The sequence below is a fragment of the Gambusia affinis genome, linkage group LG12 (assembly GCF_019740435.1).
Source record: "Gambusia affinis linkage group LG12, SWU_Gaff_1.0, whole genome shotgun sequence".
NCBI lineage: Eukaryota > Metazoa > Chordata > Actinopteri > Cyprinodontiformes > Poeciliidae > Gambusia > Gambusia affinis.
The window spans coordinates 27,759,174-27,784,195 of NC_057879.1; the positions used below are offsets into that span (position 1 = coordinate 27,759,174).

Here is a 25,022-nt window from a genome sequence, read left to right on the forward strand (position 1 = left end):
TCAGGATTCAGGATGAGCCCAGCTTTTAGAAACGAGGTCCGGTGTTGTGGTTCTGACCCGTCTGAGGAGGTTCTGTTTGTCTGTCAGAAGTTCAGACTTCAAAGCAGCGAATAAACTTCCAGTTCGGATGATCTGGAATCTTCACATGACGCTCCGGCAGCTCACCGGAAAACACGGGAATCTTTCTAAACACGACTTTATCTGGGTTTTTAACTTTAGTTATTTACAAAATCATCAAAAATGAAAACAATAAACATGTTTTGAAGAATAAAGACTTTTATTAATTCAGACAGAAATCATCCAATAAACTCCTGAATCCTTCAGGAACCAAAACAAAAATTATAGTTTATTTTTCATTTCAGGTCTGTGACAACAAATCAGTTAAAAACACGATGGATCCAAACAAACTCATTAATTTCCATGTGCATTAGTTATCATATCATGTTTCCACTAAAAACTGGAGGAAAACAGAACAACCTTTTGTTTACAGAGAATTCATAATTTATCTATTGGTTGTTTTATTTTGGAAATTCAAAATGTCCAAAAGTTCAGTAGAGTTTAAAGGGATTTTTGACAAAGACTTCCTGCATTATTATTATTATTAACATTATTATTATTATTATTATTATTATTATTATTATTATTATTATTATTATTATTAACATTATTATTATTATTATTATTATTAACATTATTATTATTATTATTAACATTATTATTATTATTATTAACATTATTATTATTATTATTATTATTATTATTATTATTATTAACATTATTATTATTATTATTAACATTATTATTATTATTATTAACATTATTATTATTATTATTATTATTATTATTATTATTATTATTAACATTATTATTATTATTATTATTATTAACATTATTATTATTATTATTAACATTATTATTAACATTATTATTATTATTATTATTATTATTATTAACATTATTATTATTATTATTAACATTATTATTATTATTATTATTATTATTATTATTATTATTATTGTTGTTATATTACTGGGAGAAACAACATCAATGTTTATTGCAGTAACTTCTAGGACAGTTCTGATTCTGATTGGTTCTCGTTGGTTCTGGGTCTGATTCTGATTGGTCCTGGTTCTGGTTCTGGTCCTGGTTCTGGTTCTGGTTCTGGTTGATCCTGGTTCTGATTGGTTCTGGTTTTGGTTCTGAGTCGGTCCTGGGGTTCAGACCAGAAGTCCAGCAGTAGATGTGGTTCTGTTGCCGTTAGAAACAGAACTCTGACCCAGAAACCCGGTTTATCTCGGTGACCTTGGCGTCTCCAGCTGGAGGTCAAGGCGACTCCTTCCTGCAGAGAGGAGATTAAAGACAGAGAGGTCTCACTCTGATCTTTATCCAGTGGATCATTCTGGTTCATTCCAGGTTCTGTTCGGGTCGCCGTCACTCTGTTTGGACCTTCCTGCAGCTGGGAAGGTTTTGCTGATTACTGAGGATCTCTGAACGGGATGCATCACTCTGTTCATTATTCATTACAGCTGCGACAGGATGAGCCTCTCTGATTGGTTCTGATTCTCCCGGGAAGCGGATCTTGACTCGGTCCGCCATCAGCTGCAGATTTTCTTGCTTCCAGCTGAACAAAACAGCAGCTCAGCTGATCCGATGACGGCAGAGACGGTTAATGAGACAGCCTGAGGCGACCTCTCACTCTGTCTGAAAACGAAGCTCTGACTCACCTTCCTCCTCCTCCTCCTCCTCCTCGTCTTCCTCGTCTTCGGCTCGAGTCATTTCAGGAATTCAGCCTTTTCCTCGGACCTGGAGGAACCCCCCCACACACACACACACCCACACACACACACACACTCTGTAGATCAGAGGCCTGCAGGCTCTCAGTCCTCCTGACTGGAGCGAAGTGAGGAAGAGGAAGAGCTTCATCTTCATCGCTCCGTGACCTTTCACCGACTTCCTGAGGAACAAAACAGAAACACAAACTCTGGTTTCTGCCACAGAAAGCTTCCAGGTTCATCCTTGAGCTCGGTTTGGGTTTCAGTGGTCAGAACCTGCTGGTCGGTACCAGATGGGTCCAGATCAGAACCAACATGTCCACCTGCCTCCAGGTTCAGATATGAAGAACCTGACGGAGGTCAATCCGACCTGAGATCAGCTGGAGGGCAGCCAGCCTCCGCCCGTCCAGAGAGTCCGGTCCGGTCGCTCATCGACCTTTGACCTCTGGTCCTCCTGGGTTCGGCTGAACTCTGGTTGGTTTCAGCTGGTGAGACTTTCTTACGGTGGAGGAAACCGTTTACCAGCCACCGTTGATTCAGATCCAGGAGCCGACGCAGTGCATGATGGGATTTGTGTCGGGTCGGAGTTGAACGTGTGAAACAGGAAGTAGTTGTTTCTCTGTTTGCCCTCCGCCTCAACAAACAGCCGCTCCTTTCTTCTCCCCCTGCAGGGCGTGTTGAAGTTGCCGCTCTGTTTGTTCTCGTTGCTTTGAAGCTCAGCTGCTGCATTCTTGTTGCCGTGTTAATTAAAAAGCCGGCGGTGCGTTCAGGGACCCTGAGCAGTGTCGTTCCTCTCAGCTCTTCTTCAAGCTCCTCAAGGTCTTTCTCTGAACTTTGGTTGAACTTTTTCTTTAAAACTTTAAACTAAACTCAAAACTAAAATGTTTAAAAGTGAGTGATGATGATGATGAAGCCAGGAGAAAGGATGAAGATGATCCCAGGGATCTTCGGCGTGTCGCAGCTCGTCTTCCTCTCCAGGCTGTGATTAAGCATCTGGATCAAACCGCCATCATGAGGCCATAAACACGCAGGAAGTGGTAATTACAGCGCCGACACTTTCCACGCTTCCTCAGAGGAAAGCATCATCTTCATCTTCTTCATCTTCTTCATCATGGAGGTTTCCTGCTGCAGCTGCTTTTTTCATCAGCTGGACCTCTGGGCCAGATCCATCAAACCAGAACCTTCACGGTTCTGATCGGGTCTGCGGGCCCGACCCTCCTCTTCCTCAGCCAGAGAGAAGATGAAGATGAAGATGAAGCTCCAACCAGAAATCTGAACCTTTACAGTCCAGATCCATTTTACCATCAGATTAATAACATCAACAGTGTTATTAAATAAATGTGGACACAATATTGTTGCTAAGAGACCAACGTAAACAAATCCTGGCGCATTTTGAACAATCAATAAACTTTAAATTCTAATAAACTTTTAACTTTGAAACTGGAAAAAAAAACATTTTAAACAAATAAATGAATTCTGAGTTTCTGTAAACAAATTCTTCTTCAAAATAAAGTTTAGTTGAGACCAAAACATCAAACTGAAGAATTTATCATCCAGTTTTTGGTCGAAAGAGAAAATCATTAAAATGGATATTATTGATTTTGTTTTCATTTTTCACGCCCGGTTCATTATTACATGATTAATCATTGCTCTGAATTTGCTCTAGATTTTTTTATTTATTGTGCTGGAAAATGTTCTTCAAATAATTCTTCATATGTGGAAACTGATGAAAGTTCAGCAGTTGTTCTAATCTAACAATAAATATTATTCATATATTTATTGATTATTTTGTAAATTTATTGGAATTAATCCATGAAAAAACTGCAAAGGTTCTGAACCCTGGATTAGTTTATAAATCTATAAATGGTATTATTGAGTGGTTGCTCTGACGAGGCCCACAGCATGATGCCTCCTCCTCCCGCCGGCTGTGGGATCAGACACGTGAATGAACAGAACCGTGTCGGCTCAGACTAAACACCCTGAGCTCAGATACCATCTGCTGACGCCGCCGCGGGGCAGACGTCTCTTATCAGCGGCGCTTTCTGTGGAGGATCAGGCCACCGCAGGAAGTAGAGAAGCAGGACGTTACTGATCCGGTTCAGACTCGGATCAACATTTGAACCATCAGCAGACGGTTTGCTGCAGCAAAGAATGCTGGGAAAACATGGCAGCAAGAACCACAAAGAGAGAAACAAATGATTTGCTGCTTTTCTCATCCTTCGTTTGGTTCCTCTGATCAGGAGACGATCTCCATCCTGTGATTCAGCTCCAGTAAACTCCAGTAAACTCCAGTAAATTCCAGTAAACCCCATTAAACTCCAGTAAACTCCATTAAACTCCAGTAAATTCCAGTAAACTCCAGTAAATCCCAGTAAACTCCATTAAACTCCAGTAAACTCCAGTAAATTCCAGTAAATCCCAGTAAACTCCAGTAAACTCCAGTAAACTCCGATAAACTCCAGTAAACTCCAGTAAATCCCAGTAAACTCCAGTAAACTCCAGTAAACTCCAGTAAACTCCAGTAAATTCCAGTAAACTCCAGTAAACTACAGTAAACTCCGATAAACTCCAGTAAATTCCAGTAAACTCCAGTAAATTCCAGTAAACTCCGATAAACTCCAGTAAACTCCAGTAAATTCCAGTAAACTCCGATAAACTCCAGTAAATCCCAGTAAACTCCAGTAAATCCCAGTAAACTCCATTAAACTCCAGTAAACTCCAGTAAACTCCAGTAAACTCCAGTAAATCCCAGTAAACTCCAGTAAACTCCAGTAAACTCCGATAAACTCCAGTAAATCCCAGTAAACTCCAGTAAATCCCAGTAAACTCCAGTAAATCCCAGTAAACTCCAGTAAATTCCAGTAAATTCCAGTAAACTCCAGTAAACTCCGATAAACTCCAGTAAATCCCAGTAAACTCCAGTAAATCCCAGTAAACTCCAGTAAACTCCAGTAAACTCCAGTAAACTCCGATAAACTCCAGTAAATTCCAGTAAACTCCAGTAAATCCCAGTAAACTCCAGTAAATCCCAGTAAACTCCAGTAAACTCCAGTAAATTCCAGTAAACTCCAGTAAATTCCAGTAAACTCCAGTAAATTCCAGTAAACTCCAGTAAATTCCAGTAAATTCCAGTAAACTACAGTAAACTCCGATAAACTCCAGTAAATCCCAGTAAACTCCAGTAAATCCCAGTAAACTCCAGTAAACTCCAGTAAACTCCAGTAAACTCCAGTAAATTCCAGTAAACTCCAGTAAACTCCAGTAAATTCCAGTAAACTCCAGTAAACTACAGTAAACTCCGATAAACTCCAGTAAATCCCAGTAAACTCCAGTAAATCCCAGTAAACTCCAGTAAACTCCAGTAAACTCCAGTAAACTCCAGTAAATTCCAGTAAACTCCAGTAAACTCCAGTAAACTCCAGTAAATTCCAGTAAACTCCAGTAAATTCCAGTAAACTCCAGTAAACTCCAGTAAACTCCAGTAAATTCCAGTAAACTCCAGTAAACTACAGTAAATTCCAGTAAACTCCAGTAAACTACAGTAAACTCCAGTAAACTCCAGTAAATTCCAGTAAACTCCAGTAAACTCCAGTAAACTCCAGTAAACTACAGTAAACTCCAGTAAACTCCGATAAACTCCAGTAAACTCCAGTAAACTCTCTCAGGGATCGTCTCTGAATGATCCCATCATTTGTTCCTCCACCAGTTAATTGATGGTTTCCTGTTGGAAAAGCTTCAGCTGCTGTTTTTCTGCTTCAGTTGGGAACCAGCTCCCTCCCAGCGCTGACCTCTGACCCCACCGTAAGCCGGCTCTGAATATTTGCTCCCTGGTGGGAGCCGACGTCACGGTGGGAACGGCGCGGGACGGAAAAAGCAGCAGCTTTGACCCGAGATGAGAGCGGCGTGTGGAGGCCGGGAGCCGCCGCTCTGCTCTGTGATTTAGGCAGGAAGTGAAGCCGTGGCCCCGGGGCCTCCGGGGGGCGGGGCCGTTACCGACGGCGAGGAGTCTGAGCGAGCCGCCGTGCTTTAGAGGAACAAGCAGATGCATGCAGGGTAATTTTAGCTGTGCTGGCGGGGGGGTAAACACAAGACGTGTGGACGGATTAATGAGCGGCACCGAAGCTTCGGCTGCAAACCGGGCCGCTGCCACCACCGCCTTCTGAGGCTCTGTAGGTCAAAGGTCAACCTTCAACAGTTTGCAGTTTAACTTCTAACCTCCATTCATCTCAACCTGAGCTGGTTAAACTGGATGAAGAGCTGCTGCCTGAAAAGTGTTCATGAACAAAATGGCTGCAGCGTTTAAACGCAGCTTCAGCTGATTCTCCTCCTTACCAACATCAAAATGAAAACATTCATACAGTTGCTCCATGTTTTCAACGAGCTTGGAAGTAAAATTAGCTGTGAGCACTGGTGTTAGCATGCTAACTGGGTCGTCTTTGGTATCTTTTTATGCTATTAGCATGCTAACATATGCTAACATACATTCATTTGTTGAAAGCTGTTTTCCCAAATCTTCCCAGTAAAGAAACGTTTCACTACCAGTAACAGATTACTGTTCTGTTGATTTATTTCCTCTCTGATTGTTAAACATTTTACCATTAGCATGCTGCGTTGCTAAGGCATCTGATCACTGTTAGCATAATCATGCTAACTTTAACATGCTAACTATTTACTCTTTACTATTTAATATTGGTGTTCATATTCTTGATGTTGACATCATAATTATGTGAAAGAAATTTTTCCACTAAAGTTAGCATGTGAGATGCTAATGTTAGCATCCTAACTAAAGAGTAAAGTCATTTAACTTCCTCGGCTTTCATAGTTTCATCAACACTCAGAGTTTTTTCCTTTTAATGTGGAAAACTCAGACGTTTGAAGACTTTCTGCCTGTTTTGTCTGCAGAGATCTTTGGGCTCTTCGGCTCAGACGTTCAGGATTTAAATTAAAGTCGGAGCTCAAACCGTCCAGCAGCAGCTCCAAGAAACAAACTGAGGCAGATTATTGTTTATTTGTGAAACAGAGGAAGAGATCCTCTGAGCAGACTCGGATCAGTCAGCAGGATCTGAGCTTTTTAATAATCGGATGAACAGATTGTATCTGAAGAGGTTCCTCCAGCGCTCGTCTTGTTTACGTCTCGCAGATCTGAGAGAGACGCCCGACTGATGTGGGCTCGTATTTATCTTTTTCCTCCCTCTGCTTGCATTTCACCTGGAGGACTGACTGCTGCTTGATCCTCCACAGTTAGAGCCTCGGCTTTATGAATGCAAAATCAAAATCAGGAAGACATTGTTGATCCTTCAGGTTCTCATACCGACATGAAGATTTAGTTATAAATTAGTTTTCTGCTTTCTCAGTTTGTCTGTTTTAATGTTCAGATGAGTCTGATTTGTTTATTTTTGAAGAGAAGCTAAAAGGTTCTGTTACAGTACCAGGTTCTGGTTCTGGTTCTGTAACAGAACCAGGCGACGTCTCGAGGTCACCGGGTTCCTCTGGACTTTAACACCTGAACTTCTCTGTTTCTGTTCGAGTCGCTTCAGCAGAAGCAGCTGCTGCTTAACATTTATTATCTCTACAACTCAAAGGTTCACAGAGCAGAAAAGCCATAAACCTGCTGGAGTCAAGAAAACTATCACTGAAAGGAACCAACTGTTCATGTCATGAAGCACCAAACATAAATCTATAACAGCCTTCAGCTTATGGATATTACACCTGAAAGAAGACTACCTCAGAGAAACCAAACATTTCACTCCCTACAACAGTTTTAGATATCATGTCTGCTAATTACAGAGATACTGAATTCTGACACGTTTTCAACATTTGGGTCTTTTCTTCTGATTTAGAGCTAAAAGAAAACCTGATTCGGGTTTCTGTGGTGAATGTTTAAATCCCTGGGTTTAAATTCAGGTTCAGATGAACAATTCCTGTAATTGGCACGCTAACCTTATTGTTAGCAATACGCTGCTAATATTAGCCCCATCTGGAGGACAAAGATTTTTACTTTAAAATGTATTTATTATTGAATTGAGCAGATGTAACTTAAAATATAATAATCAAGACCCCATAGATTTAATTTTTGGATTTTTAATTAATGAATTTTGAGGCCCAGCTGTAGTTGAAAAGTTTAGGCTCCTCCTGCAGGGGGCCCAGCAGCAAGTTTGGGCCCTGAGGCCCCTTACAGAGCTGGAGCGGCCCTGCTTTCAGTCTCTGGCCCCAGATTCAGGCTTTACTCACCATGTCTGCAGTGTGTGGGGGGGAGGACCTGCTGCTGCGTCCTGCTGGGGACGTTTTGCTCCTGGTGATGATGGAGGGGTGACGGGGGGGTCGTTTGCTCCTGGCGTCCTGGTGAGGCGACACCTCCGGCAGGGCGGCCGCTTCCTTGGTGGTCTCTGCTGTGAATCTACTACAAACAGAGAGATGTTTGGAGTCGGAAGTGTGTGTCTGTGTGTGTTGGGGGGTCGTCCTGTGATTAGATCAGAGCTCCTCCTCTAAACTGGGAATCCTCTGCAGGCTTCACGCTCCTGATCAGAGAATCTTCTGCTTTGATTTATTTGATGCACAAACATGAAAACGTCCTGAAGAGCAGCTGAGTCGCTGCTGCTGAACTGTTGCTGCAATTTCCCTGAAGCTCAGACATGATGACAGATAAACATCATTAAACTTTCTGCTGCGCTGAATTAAAAGGATTAACCAAGAAAAACTCACAATATTAACGTTTCATGTTTATGTGAAAGTTTTGCAAACATTTGAACATGAGTGGATCATGTTTTATTAGATTAAAGATTACATTATTACCTAATATATTAATTAATTTACTTGTTTTTTGTTTTTCTTTTTGGATAATGTTAAAGTTTCTATTTATTACTTTTTAAAATAATTTAATGGATAAATGGAGATTCTATAATTTACTGTAGCATTAAAATATTTTTTTTCATGCATTAGGCAGATATTAGTTATAATCTTTGGTTAATTTATTGCATTTTGATGAATCATCTTATATATCTACTTATTTCCTAAGAAAGTAAGACTAAAAGTTTCCCATGTTTTTCAAAACATTTTTTCTCAGTTCAGAGTCGCTGTACAGGGAAAAGTTAGGACGAAAAAAAATGTTGTTATAGAAATTGAAAAAAATTGGGGGCCTGTGAATTACAAAATTAATCATATAGTGTTTTTAACATTGTTTTAGCAGTAATAATTAAACGTTCCCCCTCCCAGACCATCCATAATGGACCTTATCACAGGGCCGCTTTTCATTGGCTGATGCCCGTTCTACGTGGTCACGTGATTGGCCGTCTCACAAACACGCTTCCCGTTAGCTAAGTACAACATAATGGTACTGATACAACTTCTACACTTTGTAGTCTGTCTGTCTTCTACACAGTCTCACGTTAGCTAAACTGATCAATCAACCATCACTGTGTTCAGGGAAGCGCTGATTAACGTAATCTTTGCTCGTCTTGCGGGGTGCAGGTGGTTGCCATGGTAACAGATGTGCTTAGACCACAAAGAGAGAGAGAGAGTAAAAAGGTAGGAGTGATTTTGAGTTGATCACCTGTTCGGGTTATATTACCTTTGTTTACCTTTGCTGTGGCTCATTACAGCCGCTGTAGTTTGTAAACGTTGGACTAATTACCTCGTTCCTTTGTGAGTTTACGTCATTCACAACAAACATCACATAAAACAAACAGATTTCATTAAATTTTAAGAAACAAATGGCTTCTACCGCAATAATTATGCGAAATTAAATGAGTTATATCCCAATTATAGAAGATTTGCCTTTACCTTTACAGAACTCTTTGGTTCCTCCTATCAGTCTGTAGGATGTAGTCTGTAGTCTACATCCTACAGACTACATCCAGTGGTCTGTAGTCTACATCCAGACTACTGGACCTCATCAACCATATTGATGAGGTCAATATGGTTTGACCTCAACAAACCATATTGAGGTCATCAAACCAAATTTCAGACTTGCGGTTACGTGGGTCGGTTGTGGGCGGAGCTTGCTAAGGTCCATTGCCCTGAACTCCCCTGGATCATGAAATGGTTCGTTCCTGTTTGACGGTGTTCAGCAGCAGTCAGCAGAAAACAAGATCGACTTTAACGGTTACTTTGCTGCTAAGAAAAATGATAAAGTCAGATTTAAAAAAATTAAAAATATAAAGAAACAGAGATAGAAAAAGACAAGAGTTTCAATTTGTACAGTTTTACTCCAAGAGAGGTGAGTAGACTGTGAGATTATCAACCATTTAGCATAGTTAGCTTAGCTACAGACAGTTTGCCTCCATTTCACTAACATCTAATGAATGAAGGGAATAAATTAACAACATATTCATATATTTAACTTGTCCCTCGACCATTTACCACACTTAATAACAGGTCAGTGAGTCAGCAGCAGCTCCTACCCCGGTACCAGCATAACCTTTAACCCCTGTCCCAGTGAAAAAGATGAGCAATACTGTGTTCAATGATAAGCTAGTTAGCATCATTCCAGGGAGTCTATGTGGATTTTTCCTGTCTCTCTACTCATTTTACAGTTACACAATAAAAACAATTTATTTATTACTCTCAGAAATTCAAACAATCTTTATAAAATCTTCCATTTGCAGACTTAGCAGTGAGTGAGTCCTGGTTCTGATTGGTTGGTTTTGGTTCATTTCTTTTCACAGCAGTGATTTTCTTCACAGATTCATAGCTCATAGCTTTCACAAATATGGAGAAAAAGTTATATTCTGCCCCTTAAATAGAAAGCAACTACAAAGCATTTTATGAGAAGTCTGGATCGCTTTATGTATATTTTGCACGTTGCCTGTCACTGTTGCTGGTGGGGAGAAACATTTCAATAAGTTAACACTATTAATAAAAAAAATTAAGCAACCTATTTGCATACAGTATGTGTATGCAAATAGCAGGGCGTGCTCCGGTGGCGTAGAGGTCAGCGCGCCCCACGTTTGGAGGCCTCTGGTCCTCGACGCGGCTGTTGCAGGTTCGATTCCCGGACCCGATGACATTTTCCGCGTGTCTTCCCCGCTCCCCTTCCCCCTTTCCTGTCAGCCCACTGTTGTATAGGGGACACTAGAGCCCATAAAAGACCCCCTGGTGGGGAAAAAAAATAAAAAATTCACTAGCAGTAAATATCGTGTTAGTATCAGTGTTGGACCAACGAAAGCCAGACAGTTGCAAGACTTTAAAATTGATCGGTCAGATAGACTCAGGAAATTATAACAGCAGCTGTGAAGGGGGCCCAATTAAATATTTTGTCCTGGGGACCAAGATTCCTGGCGGCGCGCCGTCTGAGTTTGATGTTTTTATTTTCTTCATCTCAGATTTTACTTGATAATTTCTGACAGTTCAATATTTATGAGTTTCTTTGAGCTCCTCAGTTTGATTAAAGACTTCAGACACTGCGGCTCTTATCTCTATAGGAGACCACACACACACACACCCACATAGAAACATATACACACACAGAGAGACACACACACACCCAGGCACACACACACACACACACACACACATAGAAACATACACACACACACACACACAGAGACACACCGTCCAATCAGAGCGCCTGCTGGTCTGTTTATCAAACAGAATCTGGAGGTGACCTCATCTTCATCTTCATCTTCATCTTTCACAGTTTGGAGCAGGACAGGCGTCTCTGTGACTGGATTGCATGTGAACTTTGACCTGAATGATCCAGGGTTCTGCTCTGAGTTCTGGGTGTTGCCATGTGGACCGCACCTCGGCCCGTTAACGTGTGACGATCAGATCCTCTCTGGATGCTCCGCCGATCCGAGAACCTGCACGGCCTGATGTCAAACCGGTTCTGACCCGGTTCTGACCCAGTTCGGGAAATCAGAATTTTATCAGACTGACATTTACAATAAACAGACTCAGTTTTTAAACTGAAGTCATCTACTAAAAGTAATCAGTAATCAACCTGCTTCTGAGTAATCAGATTACTCTGCAGCTCTCCTTGCTGCAGGCTGAGACCCGCTCTGGCCCGATCCGGTCCGGTCCGGCCCACTTGTTTTAAAGTCAAAGCAGCCATTGTTCTCCGTCCCACAGAAGAATGCGATGAGGTCATGGGAGGAAACTTAATTGGACCGTAACCCCTCGGCTCCGCTTGGTCCAACCAGAACCAGAACCTGATCTGCTCTGGTTCTGGGTTTCATCAGTCTGAAGGTTTCTGACAAGCAGCCAACTCCTAAAGACACCAGAACCCGTCCTGCTGTCCTCCTGTCCCTCTTCCCGTTGATGGAGACACGTTCCAGCCGGTTCTGTCCCGCCGTGTCACTCTGTCCTTCCTCCCTCAGGCGGAGAGAGAAAAGCTTCTTCCTGCGTCCTCCTTTCATGTCCAGACGGGAATCCGGCCCACGAGGCCCCTGGGGCCCCTGAGGGGTCAGCGCTCCTCAATAGGCGGGTCAACGGGGCTTAAAGCTCCACCGGCTAATTGCCGATGTCGGCGTTAAACCAAGGAGCTGCTCTTTCTCTTTAAGGTTGGCTGTTTTTAATCCGATCTTCAATAAAGAGCCACTTCCTGTTTATTGAAGAGCCACTTCCTGTTGAGGATGAAACAGGAAGAAGAACCTCAAACCTCCAGCTGTGATCAGAAAACGTTCCTGTGTGATCAGGTCAGAACCCATCCTGCTCCAGATCCAGAACTGAAGATTTACTGGAAGTGTTCAGAGATCCATAGTCCGCCTGGTCCTCTAGTCCGCCTGGTCCTCTAGTCTGCCTAGTCCTCTAGTCAGTCTGGTCCTCTAGTCAGTCTGGTCCTCTAGTCCGCCTGGTCCTCTAGTCTGCCTAGTCCTCTAGTCAGTCTGGTCCTCTAGTCCGCCTGGTCCTCTAGTCCGCCGGGTCCTCTAGTCTGCCTAGTCCTCTAGTCAGTCTGGTCCTCTAGTCCGCCTGGTCCTCTAGTCCGCCGGGTCCTCTAGTCCGCCGGGTCCTCTAGTCCGCCTGGTCCTCTAGTCCGCCGGGTCCTCTAGTCTGCCTAGTCCTCTAGTCAGTCTGGTCCTCTAGTCCGCCTGGTCCTCTAGTCCGCCAGGTCCTCTAGTCCGCCTGGTCCTCTAGTCCGCCTGGTCCTCTAGTCCGCCTGGTCCTCTAGTCCTTGGGTCTAGTCCACTTGGGTCCTCTAGTCCGCCTGGTCCTCTAGTCCGCCTGGTCCTCTAGTCCTCTAGTCAGTCTGGTCCTCTAGTCCGCCTGGTCCTCTAGTCCGCCGGGTCCTCTAGTCCGCCTGGTCCTCTAGTCCGCCGGGTCCTCTAGTCCGCCGGGTCCTCTAGTCAGCCTGGTCCTCTAGTCCGCCGGGTCCTCTAGTCCTCTAGTCAGTCTGGTCCTCTAGTCCGCCTGGTCCTCTAGTCCGCCGGGTCCTCTAGTCCGCCTGGTCCTCTAGTCCGCCGGGTCCTCTAGTCCGCCGGGTCCTCTAGTCTGCCTGGTCCTCTAGTCCTCTAGTCTGCCTGGTCCTCTAGTCCGCCGGGTCATCTAGTCTACCTGGTCCTCTAGTCCTCTAGTCAGTCTGGTCCTCTAGTCCGCCTGGTCCTCTAGTCCGCCGGGTCCTCTAGTCCGCCGGGTCCTCTAGTCTTCCTGGTCCTCTAGTCCTCTAGTCAGTCTGGTACTCTAGTCTTCCTAGTCCTCTAGTCCGCCGGGTCCTCTAGTCCGCCGGGTCCTCTAGTCCGCCGGGTCCTCTAGTCTTCCTGGTCCTCTAGTCCTCTAGTCAGTCTGGTACTCTAGTCTGCCTAGTCCTCTAGTCCGCCGGGTCCTCTAGTCCGCCTGGTCCTCTTGTCCACTTGGTCCTCTAGTCTGCCGGGTCCTCTAGTCTTCCTGGTCCTCTAGTCCTCTAGTCAGTCTGGTCCTCTAGTCTGCCTAGTCCTCTAGTCCGCCGGGTCCTCCACCGGGTTTTTCTGCTGATCTTTATGAGTTTTATAAAATGATGTTCTTGTTGCTGCTTCAGCTTTTATTTTGGCGGGAACAATGCTTTCCGAGTCAGTGTTTCCTTGCAGTCTGCTGAGTGAGGCTGGACAGACGCTCTTTGTTTTCCAAGCTGTGAAACGTTTCCTCTGGTGAACATGCTGATTGTTCTGGAGGAGGAAGAGGAGGAATCCCTGCGGTCTCTTTGGACTCATCCCGACCCGTTCCACATGATGTTTGAACAGCAGCCAGGTCAGCTGGTGTCTTCCTGCTGGTCGTCCAATCGACCGCCTGAGTCCTCGCTGGTGTTTGTCTCCTGCTGGCAGAAGCTTTTGTCCACCTGTGAGGACATGGAGGCGTTTGGTGACGGAGCGATGCCGCTCGCTCACCGACCCTCCGTCAGCCACTGTTGGTTTAGTGCCAGAACCGACGCAGTGCATGATGGGAACAAACTTTGTTTACCTGTTTCTGTAAAAACGACCAAGAGCTTCAATTGCTGGAGGTCAATCAGGAGCCATGAGGTTTTAAAGTTTTAAATATTAATATATTAATAATGTAGTCTTAATGTAATTAATAATATAGTAATATTAATGTATTATTGACATTAATTCATATTAACATGTTATTAATATTAATATTTTCCCTCCAGTTTCAGATTCAGCCAAACATTTATAACATTCAGGGAAACTGTTCAGGATTAAACTTTTCATTAAAATAATAAAAACTAAAGTTTTCAAACCGCAGCTTGTTTTTAAACTTGCTGTTGGTTCATTCCTGGTTTTAGATCTGGTGCCGTTTCTTCCGGACCTCCTCAGAGGTTCTGGTTCTGATCGGAGCGGACTTCCTGATCTGTCTGAGGAATTGGAAACGACTCCTTCCTCTGGGCTGGAGAGGTTTTCCCTCCGTTACTTTAAATAGGACCTTCTGCCTTCAGGTGTCTCATGTCCCGGTTTCCTCTCAGATCACGTTTCAGCCCCTCGCTGTTGGGTTTGTTTTTATCCCGGAGGTTCTGCTCGACCCGTGTTCTGCTTCCTGTTGCTGTTTGATCCCAACAGGAAGAGAAACGTTCTGCTTGACCTGAAGAACATTTCATGTCTGAATTTGGTTTTCTGCTTTGTTCTGTGGCGAACGTGAAGCTGCAGTTTCAGTCATTAATGGTGGAACAGCTGCAAAGTGGTTCTGGTTCTGGTTCTGGTTCTGGTTCTGGTTCTGGTCCCTTCATCTTTTCACTCTGATAAAATCTAACTGGTGTCTGCAGTAAATCAGGATCCAGCCTGCAGTTAAATCCTTCTTGTTAACCTTGACCCGTAAAGTTCATCTGCTTACCAGAGGGCTGCTGGCACGTGCACACGCTCACGTGCACACGCTCACGTGCACACGCTCACGTGCACACGCTCAGGGGAGAGGACCCTGGCTGTTTGCAGCTCTTCATGGTTTCCTGTCATAAACTGAAGCCTTTGTTCGTCCTATCAGCTGCTTCACCTTTGTTTGCAGTTGATGGAAATAACCTCCCCCAGCCTCCCCAGGGGCCCCCAGGGGCCCCCAGGGGCCCGGCCTCCCCAGGGGCCCCCAGGGGCCGTCATCTCTCTATTGACAGAACAGATTCTTTGGCTGAGCAAACAGCTGAACCACCTGCAGTCATCGCCCGCAACCCGGAGGCGGCTGGACCTGCTCAGACCCGCCGGGACCGACCGTCCTGACCCAGTCCGCTGCTTCGTCACGCTCCGACGGCTCCCTGCATTCCTGCTCAGAACCGGGCCGGCTGCAGCGATCCGGGTCTCGGGTTTCTGTTAGATTTAAACTGAAATCTGGTGACGCTGGATTTCACTGAACGTGAAACGAGTCCAGTCAAAGATTCATCCCGGTTCAGAACCAGCAAAAGTCGGATCTGTATGGAAGGTCCAAAAGAATCTTGCAAACATTTTCTGAAACAAAAAACTGACTTAAAATAAATTCATTTCACACTAAATGAATAGAGAGATATGAGATATTTACATATTTAACTTTTACTGACGAGATGTTCAGGATTTTCTTTGAGAGAACCAGAACCAGAACCAGAACCAGGCAGAATGAACGTCATCGTGGAAGAACCAAGCTTTAACAGTTTTATAAATAATACAAATCACATAGAGAAGCAAATAAATTCAGTTTTTAAAAACCTTTTTCTGTTCTTGGGTAAATTTGGTAAATTCAGTTGTCTGGTTTGGGCCGTAATTTGAAACAAAATATCTAATAAAATTAGCCAACATGTCTAGCAATTATTTGGACATATTTTCATGTTTCTCCAGTCAGTCACATAACATCAGCCTGATGTCTGTAAAATCATTTTACCTTCATTTTATTGGAGGCTGCTGTTCACTTCCTGTTGGGTTACCTTTCTGCCTCCGTGTCTTTCTGCAGGTAAGGCCTTCGACATCACCTACGTTCGGCTGAAGTTCCACACCAGCCGTCCGGAGAGCTTCGCCATCTACAAGCGGAGCAGAGAGGGCGGCCCCTGGGTGCCCTACCAGTACTACAGCGGCTCCTGCGAGAAGACCTACAGGAAGCCGAGCCGTGGGTTCATCCAGACCGGCGGCGACGAGCAGGAGGCGCTCTGCACCGATGACTTCAGCGACATCTCGCCGCTCACTGGAGGAAACGTGGCCTTCTCCACGCTGGAGGGCCGACCAAGCGCCTACAACTTCGACAACAGCCCAGTCCTCCAGGTCAGAGTCGGCGCTTCTGAAAGTCTGAAAACATCAAATTATTCATGAGGAATGAAGCTAATTTTGTTCAAACATGATTTTAGCTTTGCTGTTGGTTCAGAGCTGCAGAAGAAGTTAACACAAAACTTCAGCTTCAAAAGAAAAATTCCTTGAAAACCAGAAAATACTCATAACGCAACAACAGGGTTAAGATGTGGGCAGGTTGATTCAAAGCAGGGTTTCATCCTGAAGTTGAGGATCAAAGATCATCTCCACTTTGATCACAGGAATAAGAAGATCTCTGACCTGACAGAAAGCAATGAAAGGTTTCCCTCCATCTCCGCTGTAGAGCAGAATATCTTCTGGTACCAGAACCAAGCAGCCGATGAAGCTGTTTGCAGCAGGAATACGAACCTCAGCAGACTTTACTGGGCCTGGAAGAAGACAGAGGCTAATCTGCTGCAGGGGCGACGTAATCTGGGATTATTCACATCTCTGTGGGCAGAAATGAATCAATCATGAAAACGAGTTTCCAGGGTGTTGACATGACGTAAGCCCGTCTCTGGACCCAGGCGGCATGGTGGGGGTCAGGACCTTTGGAAAAGCAGAACCAAGGGGACCAAAGGTTCTGCTGGGGAAAGGAAAGGAAACCCGTTTCCTGAATGTAAAGTCCAGAGAAAGACGTTGGTCCGGCACCAGGCCAGTCCAGGACCAGGTTCAGGTTCTGGTTCAGGTTCTGGTCCTGGACTGGCCTACAGCTGTAACGGTTCCACCAGGTGGACTTTCTGTCTCCAGACCAGCATGAGGTTTAATCTCCAAAGGGATCATAGAGTATCCAACCGGATCTGAGCGTTGTAACTCTACGTTCCTGAGGTTGCCAGGGCTTTGAGGTTGCTGGTTCCAAGCCAGCCAGTGTTGCTACCAGGTGACTCCCCCAGATTTCCCACCGGAGCGTTTGGCTCTCCTCGCCAGCAGCTGGAGCAGTGCTATCGTTCTTCCTCCTCCTCCTCTTCCTCCTCTCTGCTGTTGCCTCATAACTGGACAGCAGGTTGTTTTCGTTCTTCTGTCTCACCATGTTGTGAAACGTTTCCACTCTTCTCAGCCTGCAGCAGTTTGTTTTTCCTCCAGTTGCTGCCATGAGGTTTAAAGAACGAAGAAACGGTTTGATGTGAATCCAGTTTATTGGCTTCGCAGCTCAAAGAACCAACGAGACGTAAACAGAAACATGTAATGGGTCGGACCGACTGGTTCTGGTCCATTCGGTTCTGAGGAAACTAATGGACCAACTGTCTGTTTGTCTCATTGGTTCTGAAGGTCCAGGATGCTTCACTCGCTGTGACCCGGTTTGGAGATTACTGGACCGTTTTGGCACCATGATCCATTTCTTTCCCACATGTTCTGTTGTTTTGGGTCAAGGTTCTGTTGATGACCCGGTTTGGGTCGCGCTTCTGCTGTTAGAAACCTTTGGTACAGATGAGTTCATGGTCCAAGGTCACCTTGGACCGGTTCTGGACCGGTTCTGGTTCTGGACCCCTGTCCTGTATGGTTCTGGTTCTGGTTCTGGTTCTGGTTCTGGACCCCTGTCCTGTGTGGTTCTGGTTCTGGTTCTGGTTCTGGACCCCTGTCCTGTATGGTTCTGGTTCTGGTTCTGGTTCTGGTTCTGGACCCCCGTCCTGTGTGGTTCTGGTTCTGGTTCTGGTTCTGGACCCCTGTCCTGTGTGGTTCTGGTTCTGGTTCTGGTTCTGGACCCCTGTCCTGTGTTGTTGTGGTTCTGGTTCTGGTTCTGGACCCCTGTCCTGTATGGTTCTGATTCTGGTTCTGGTTCTGGTTCTGGACCCCTGTCCTGTGTGGTTCTGGTTCTGGTTCTGGTTCTGGACCCCCGTCCTGTATGGTTCTGGTTCTGGTTCTGGTTCTGGTTCTGGTTCTGGACCCCTGTCCTGTGTGGTTCTGGTTCTGGTTCTGGTTCTGGACCCCCGTCCTGTATGGTTCTGGTTCTGGTTCTGGTTCTGGTTCTGGTTCTGGTTCTGGACCCCTGTCCTGTGTGGTTCTGGTTCTGGTTCTGGACCCCTGTCCTGTGTGGTTCTGGTTCTGGTTCTGGTTCTGGACCCCTGTCCTGTATGGGTCTGGTTCTGGTTCTGGTTCTGGTTCTGGTTCTGGTTCTGGTTCTGGACCCCTGTCCTGTATGGTTCTGGTTCTGGTTCTGGTTCTGGTTCTGGACCCCTGTCCTGTGTGGTTCTGGTTCTGGTTCTGGACCCCTGTCCTGTGTGGTTCTGGTTCTGGACCCCTGTCCTGTGTGGTTCTGGTTCTGGTTCTGGTTCTGGTTCTGGACCCCTGTCCTGTATGGTTCTGGTTCTGGTTCTGGTTCTGGTTCTGGACCCCTGTCCTGTGTGGGTCTGGTTCTGGTTCTGGTTCTGGACCCCTGTCCTGTGTGGTTCTGGTTCTGGTTCTGGTTCTGGACCCCTGTCCTGTGTGGTTCTGGTTCTGGTTCTGGTTCTGGTTCTGGACCCCTGTCCTGTATGGTTCTGGTTCTGGTTCTGGTTCTGGACCCCTGTCCTGTATGGTTCTGGTTCTGGTTCTGGTTCTGGACCCCTGTCCTGTATGGTTCTGGTTCTGGTTCTGGTTCTGGTTTAGTTACAGATTTAGTTCTGCTGCTCAGTTTCTGCTCCTTATTTGACCCGTTTGGTTTGAATCTATTTATATCGATCCTGGACTCTTCCTGTGGCGCCGGTCGGTCGGTCGGCCGGCGGCTCAGTGACATTCCTGCCGTCTGTCGTCTCCGGGTCCGGATTGGGAAACAACCACCAGCTGACCTGCCGGCTCTTTAACCCTCCGGCGGACGCAGAGCCGCTGTCGCTGGTTCAATTCCCAGCAGAACAGAGACATGAAGGCCTGACGAACGGATCAGAGCTCTGCTTCATTAGTCCAACATTTCTCCATTTTACAGCCTGAAACCGGGTCAAACTGGGCTCAGGTTTAGATGAACTGGGTCTGAAGTTTACATTTGTTCCTTGGAGGCGTTCAGAATGAAGTTCCTCAGACATAAACTCACCCAGACGTTTCAAGTTCCTGCCTCTGGTTTCCACAGCTGAGCCTAAAACAGCTGAGCGGACGAACGACAGGTTTCTACTTTTAATAAAACATTCCCAGATCACACAGAGGTCGTCTGAAAGGTCACAGCCTGCCACAGTTACTGGTGTTTTATATAGCGACGGGTCGATAATCAATCTGAAATGTTGACATCTTAATTTAATTTCTCGGTTCTGTATGAAACAGTTGGACATTTTTGGCATCGGTTTCATTGATGTTGGACGTCACAGCTGGGCTTTAAATGTTCCCCTGCCGTCTCTGTCATGGTTTCTATTTAAACACCAGCTGGGCCAAACTGGCTCATGGTGCATAGATAAATGTTTTCAGGATGCTGGGGAATCAAAACTTCAATCTTAAATCAATTTAACCCGTTTGACTGAAAACGCACTGTAAAACTCCAAACTGATTACTGAGGTTAAAACCTTAAAGTCACTTTAAGTTCATTTGGTTCACAAAATCTCAACATTAGACGATGAAGCATCTGCTGAATTATAATGATTTGGGATTGTAGAATAATTTTGAATTCACAACAATAAGCTCTGTCGGTATGCTAATGTTGGTGTTAGCATGCTAACAGCGATGTTAGCATCAGTTTGCTAACAGTAAAGATGTAAGATACATTTACTGCAGTTCTGATCAGTTAGTTGAATAAATAAATATATCAATAAGTTATAGAAATGATTTATTCCAGAAACTCTCTAATCTGAGGGAAACCGTAGATTAATTCACACTGATGTTACCAAAGTTTTATTTCTGATAATTATGACTGTTAAGATGAGATTATTACATCAGTTCAATAAGAACATTTTAGTTCATAAATGTGGGATTAATGAACAGACGATTAATCTAAAGTAACAACATGAGTCAGTTTATGATGAAACGTCTGAAGTTTCTGGTTCAAAGAAACAAAAATCCAATAATTCAAAGCTGAGCCAGAAAAGATGTTCCAGCTTTTCATCCGTTCAGTGAAATCTTATTCATTCATTCATAAAGAACTTTCCAAGTTAAAATGATAACACTGATGAATCATATTTCTGGTTTGTTAAAAGTCCTTCAGTTTCCAGCCTGACCTTTGCTATGTGAGAGACACCAGAGGAAAGGTTGCTGGTTCTAATCCCTGCTGCGTCTCAACGGGTCCGGCTGCAGCTGGGAGGTTTTCCAGACAGGAAGTGGATTCCTGAATCCTCCCAGCTGTGAAACCGATCAGGGATCTGCAGTTCCTGTAAAACAGACCGGATGCTTACAGAGAGAACCGCACATGATGGTTCCTGGAGGCAGAGAGAGGTTCTGGTTCGGCCCGGCTCAATGTTTACGGTTCCTGCAAGATTTTCTCCTCTCTGCTTGTGACGGATGGAGAACAAATGTTGATTCAGAACCGGTCTGGACCTGCAGCTGCCGGCTTGTTCTGCAGAAATCCTGACAGGTCGACAACAAGAAGCAGACCAGCCTGGGCCCGGTTCACCTGGGCCCGGTTCGCCTGGGCCCGGTTCGCCTGGGCCCGGTTCGCCTGGACCCGGTTCGCCTGGGCCCGGTTCGCCTGGGCCCGGTTCGCCTGGGCCCGGTTCGCCTGGGCCCGGTTCGCCTGGGCCCGGTTCGCCTGGGCCCGGTTCGCCTGGGCCCGGTTCGCCTGGGCCCGGTTCGCCTGGGCCCGGTTCGTTTGGGCCCGGTTCGCCTGGGCCCGGTTCGTTTGGGCCCGGTTCGCCTGGGCCCGGTTCGCCGAGTCGCTGCCAGAACCAAGTCGCCTTCAGAGTTTGGGCCGAGTCAAACCATGTTTCAGTTCTTCACTTCACCTCCATGATCCGCCGAGTCCAGATGGTTTTCATGATCTTGATCATTTAGAAGATCGAATTTATTTTATTTATTTTATCTGGAGATGAACTGGAGGCCAACGAGGACACGAGTCCAGATCATTGAATCTAGTCCGGGTCCGGGTGTGGGTCCAGGTCCAGTTCCGGTCCAGGTCCAGTTCCGGTCCAGATCCAGTTCCGGTCCAGGTCCAGATCCAGGTCCAGTTCCGGTCCGGGTCCAGTTCCGGTCCAGGTCCAGGTCCAGGAACTCCTTCCTGCTTCAGGATCAGATATTTTGGGTCAGATTTTGCTGACTCAGCTGATGGCGGTTCCGGCTCCCTGGAGGACGGGAATCCCAGCCAGTTTCTCCTGACTGGGCCGACCGTGCCGGGACATGAGGAAGTCCGAGTGCCCCCTGACCTCTGACCTCTGCGGGTCCTTTGACCTTCGCCGGGAAAGTTTGATCCTTACAGAAGCGACGTTGATGTATTTCCTGTTCAGCTTCAGAACCGCCTTCGTTTGTTCGGATCAGATTATTTCTGGAGCAGAAATACTGACTGGAAAAATGTTTCCCAGAACTTCCGGATCAAAACCAGAACCGCCTCAGACTGAGACGAGCAGCAAAACTTCACCGGGTCGCATCCGGACCGAGTTACTACAGTTTAGTGAGCGAAGCAGAACCCGTCCAGAACCTGGGTTCCGTTCGCAGAAACGCTGAGAGCTCCCACTCTGAACCTCTAGGTCCGATTCGCCTCCCGCCGGTACCGGCCCGCTTTCCCACGAGGCTCCGGCCAGACGTTGAGCAACCCTGAGAAACCCGGCAGCTGGTCGTGACGAATTCCTTCGTCCTGCGTTTAAATCCTGGAGCAGAAAGTAAAAACAGTTATTGGACTTTGGTTCCATCGGTTTCCCAGAGCTGCAGAACTTCCTGTCAGAACCTTACAGAGGATCCAGAACCTTAAAGAGGATCCAGAACCTCGTAGAACAACAGAATCAAGAACAGCATTCTGTGTCCTAATGGGCAGTGTTGGCATAGTTACTTTGAAAAAGTAACTTTAATCGGACTACTGATTACTCCTTGAAAAAGTAACTTAGTTATATTACTGACTACTTGATTTGGAAAGTAACTAAGTTACACTAAAAGTAACTTTTTAGTTACTTTCAGCAGTTGTTAACAACAACGCTCTGCCTCCTGTGAAAATCACATTGAGCTTTGCCAATACTTAATTGTAAGCTATTTTATAATGGTAACATCAACAATGTGTCTCCACTGATAAGGTTAAACTGAAGAGGAGATTGTAGAAAAAACAGTACAAAAAAATAAAAACCTGAGTAATTTGTGTGGTCGATTGTTGTCTGAAAAACTCAAAGAAGGATTGTAAAGCCCCCCCCCCCACTTTCAGATTCTGCGTTACGGCCCTGCGTTTGGTGTCACAGCGCACAGAGCTCCTCCTGCAGCTCCACAGCTCAGATGGCTGCACAGATTTAAAGTCCGTATCTTAATATTAATAATTATAGTGGCGTTAAATTGCCATTATAATCATTGCCAACTACGGACACGTTCATTCGTGGCTGTTTTCACGTTTATTGCGCTGTTCATATTGGTCTCGATGTTTGCAGTTTTCTGGGAGGTAATATATTAACTTGACATTAACAAAGACACAGCGGGACGGATCATCCGGGAAATGATGGACAAGGAGAGACTGAGTAAAACTACCTTAATGACGGACAAATTCTGGGATTTATTATGAGTCTGCTTATTTCCAAACCCAAATGAGTAACTTCACGTTCAAAAACGAGCCAAAAAAGGCGCAACACGCCGCTCATTAAATCTGCAAGCGACTTTTAAAAAAAAGGAAGCCCAAAGCCGTTTATAATAATCGGACTTGGCGACAGAAACTCAAAATAGTTCCAGTTTTCCACCAACAAAATCGCATCTCCCTCCATTGTTTACATTTCTGTCAGCATAGAGACGTCGGTCACTCGACAAGACGAGAAGAGGAAATACGATTAAATAACAAAAGAAGATAGTAACGCACAGTGATTTTGATAAGTAACTGTAGTCTGACTACTCGATTTGAAATAGCAACGCGTTATATTACTCGTTACTGAAAAAAGTGGTCCGACGTCAGTAACGCGTTACAAATTAACGCGTTACTGACATCACTGCTAATGGGATATTACAACATAAAATTTTGTTTAGTTATTAAATAACGTTGGCAAACCAGTTTAAAGTCAGTAAACCAGTTTAAAGTCAGTAAACCAGTTTAAAGTCAGTAAACCAGTTTAATGTCAGTAAACCAGTTTAATGTCAGTAAACCAGTTTGAAGTCAGTAAACCAGTTTAATGTCAGTAAACCAGTTAAATGTCAGTAAACCAGTTTGAAGTCAGTAAACCAGTTTAATGTCAGTAAACCAGTTTAATGTCAGTAAACCAGTTAAATGTCAGTAAACCAGTTTAATGTCAGTAAACCAGTTTGAAGTCAGTAAACCAGTTTGAAGTCAGTAAACCAGTTTAATGTCAGTAAACCAGTTTAAAGTCAGTAAACCAGTTTAAAGTCAGTAAACCAGTTTAATGTCAGTAAACCAGTTTAAAGTCAGTAAACCAGTTTAATGTCAGTAAACCAGTTTAAAGTCAGTAAACCAGTTTAAAGTCAGTAAACCAGTTTAAAGTCAGTAAACCAGTTTAATGTCAGTAAACCAGTTTAAAGTCAGTAAACCAGTTTAAAGTCAGTAAACCAGTTTAATGTCAGTAAACCAGTTTGAAGTCAGTAAACCAGTTTAATGTCAGTAAACCAGTTTGAAGTCAGTAAACCAGTTTAAAGTCAGTAAACCAGTTTAAAGTCAGTAAACCAGTTTAATGTCAGTAAACCAGTTTAATGTCTGTAAACCAGTTTAAAGTCAGTAAACCAGTTTAAACTCAGTAAACCAGTTTAATGTCAGTAAACCAGTTTGAAGTCAGTAAACCAGTTTAATGTCAGTAAACCAGTTTAATGTCTGTAAACCAGTTTAATGTCAGTAAACCAGTTTAATGTCAGTAAACCAGTTTAATGTCTGTAAACCAGTTTAATGTCAGTAAACCAGTTTAATGTCAGTAAACCAGTTTAATGTCAGTAAACCAGTTTGAAGTCAGTAAACCAGTTTAATGTCAGTAAACCAGTTTAAAGTCAGTAAACCAGTTTAATGTCAGTAAACCAGTTTAATGTCTGTAAACCAGTTTAAACTCAGTAAACCAGTTTAAACTCAGTAAACCAGTTTGAAGTCAGTAAACCAGTTTAATGTCAGTAAACCAGTTTAATGTCAGTAAACCAGTTTAATGTCAGTAAACCAGTTAAATGTCAGTAAACCAGTTAAATGTCAGTAAACCAGTTTGAAGTCAGTAAACCAGTTTAATGTCAGTAAACCAGTTTAAAGTCAGTAAACCAGTTTAAAGTCAGTAAACCAGTTTAATGTCAGTAAACCAGTTTGAAGTCAGTAAACCAGTTTAATGTCAGTAAACCAGTTTGAAGTCAGTAAACCAGTTTAAAGTCAGTAAACCAGTTTAAAGTCAGTAAACCAGTTTAATGTCAGTAAACCAGTTTAATGTCTGTAAACCAGTTTAAAGTCAGTAAACCAGTTTAAACTCAGTAAACCAGTTTAATGTCAGTAAACCAGTTTGAAGTCAGTAAACCAGTTTAATGTCAGTAAACCAGTTTAATGTCTGTAAACCAGTTTAATGTCAGTAAACCAGTTTAATGTCAGTAAACCAGTTTAATGTCTGTAAACCAGTTTAATGTCAGTAAACCAGTT

At 44.4% G+C, this 25,022-nt stretch overlaps 1 protein-coding gene and 1 long non-coding RNA gene across 2 annotated transcripts in view; one reads left to right on the forward strand and one right to left on the reverse strand.

The window, feature by feature from the left end:
• lamc1 (laminin, gamma 1) overlaps window positions 1-25,022 on the forward strand; it is a 44,298-nt gene that overhangs the window by 5,823 nt on the left and 13,453 nt on the right. Inside the window, exon 2 of the mRNA XM_044135140.1 lies at window positions 16,077-16,381. Within this exon, the coding sequence (XP_043991075.1) occupies window positions 16,077-16,381 (305 nt within the window). The remainder of the gene's footprint in view (window positions 1-16,076; window positions 16,382-25,022) is intronic.
• LOC122841795 lies at window positions 1,028-3,178 on the reverse strand. The gene is made up of 3 exons (XR_006372448.1): window positions 2,049-3,178; window positions 1,725-1,954; window positions 1,028-1,339 (listed from the first exon to the last, which is right to left on the reverse strand). It is a non-coding gene; the product is annotated as an uncharacterized LOC122841795 (long non-coding RNA).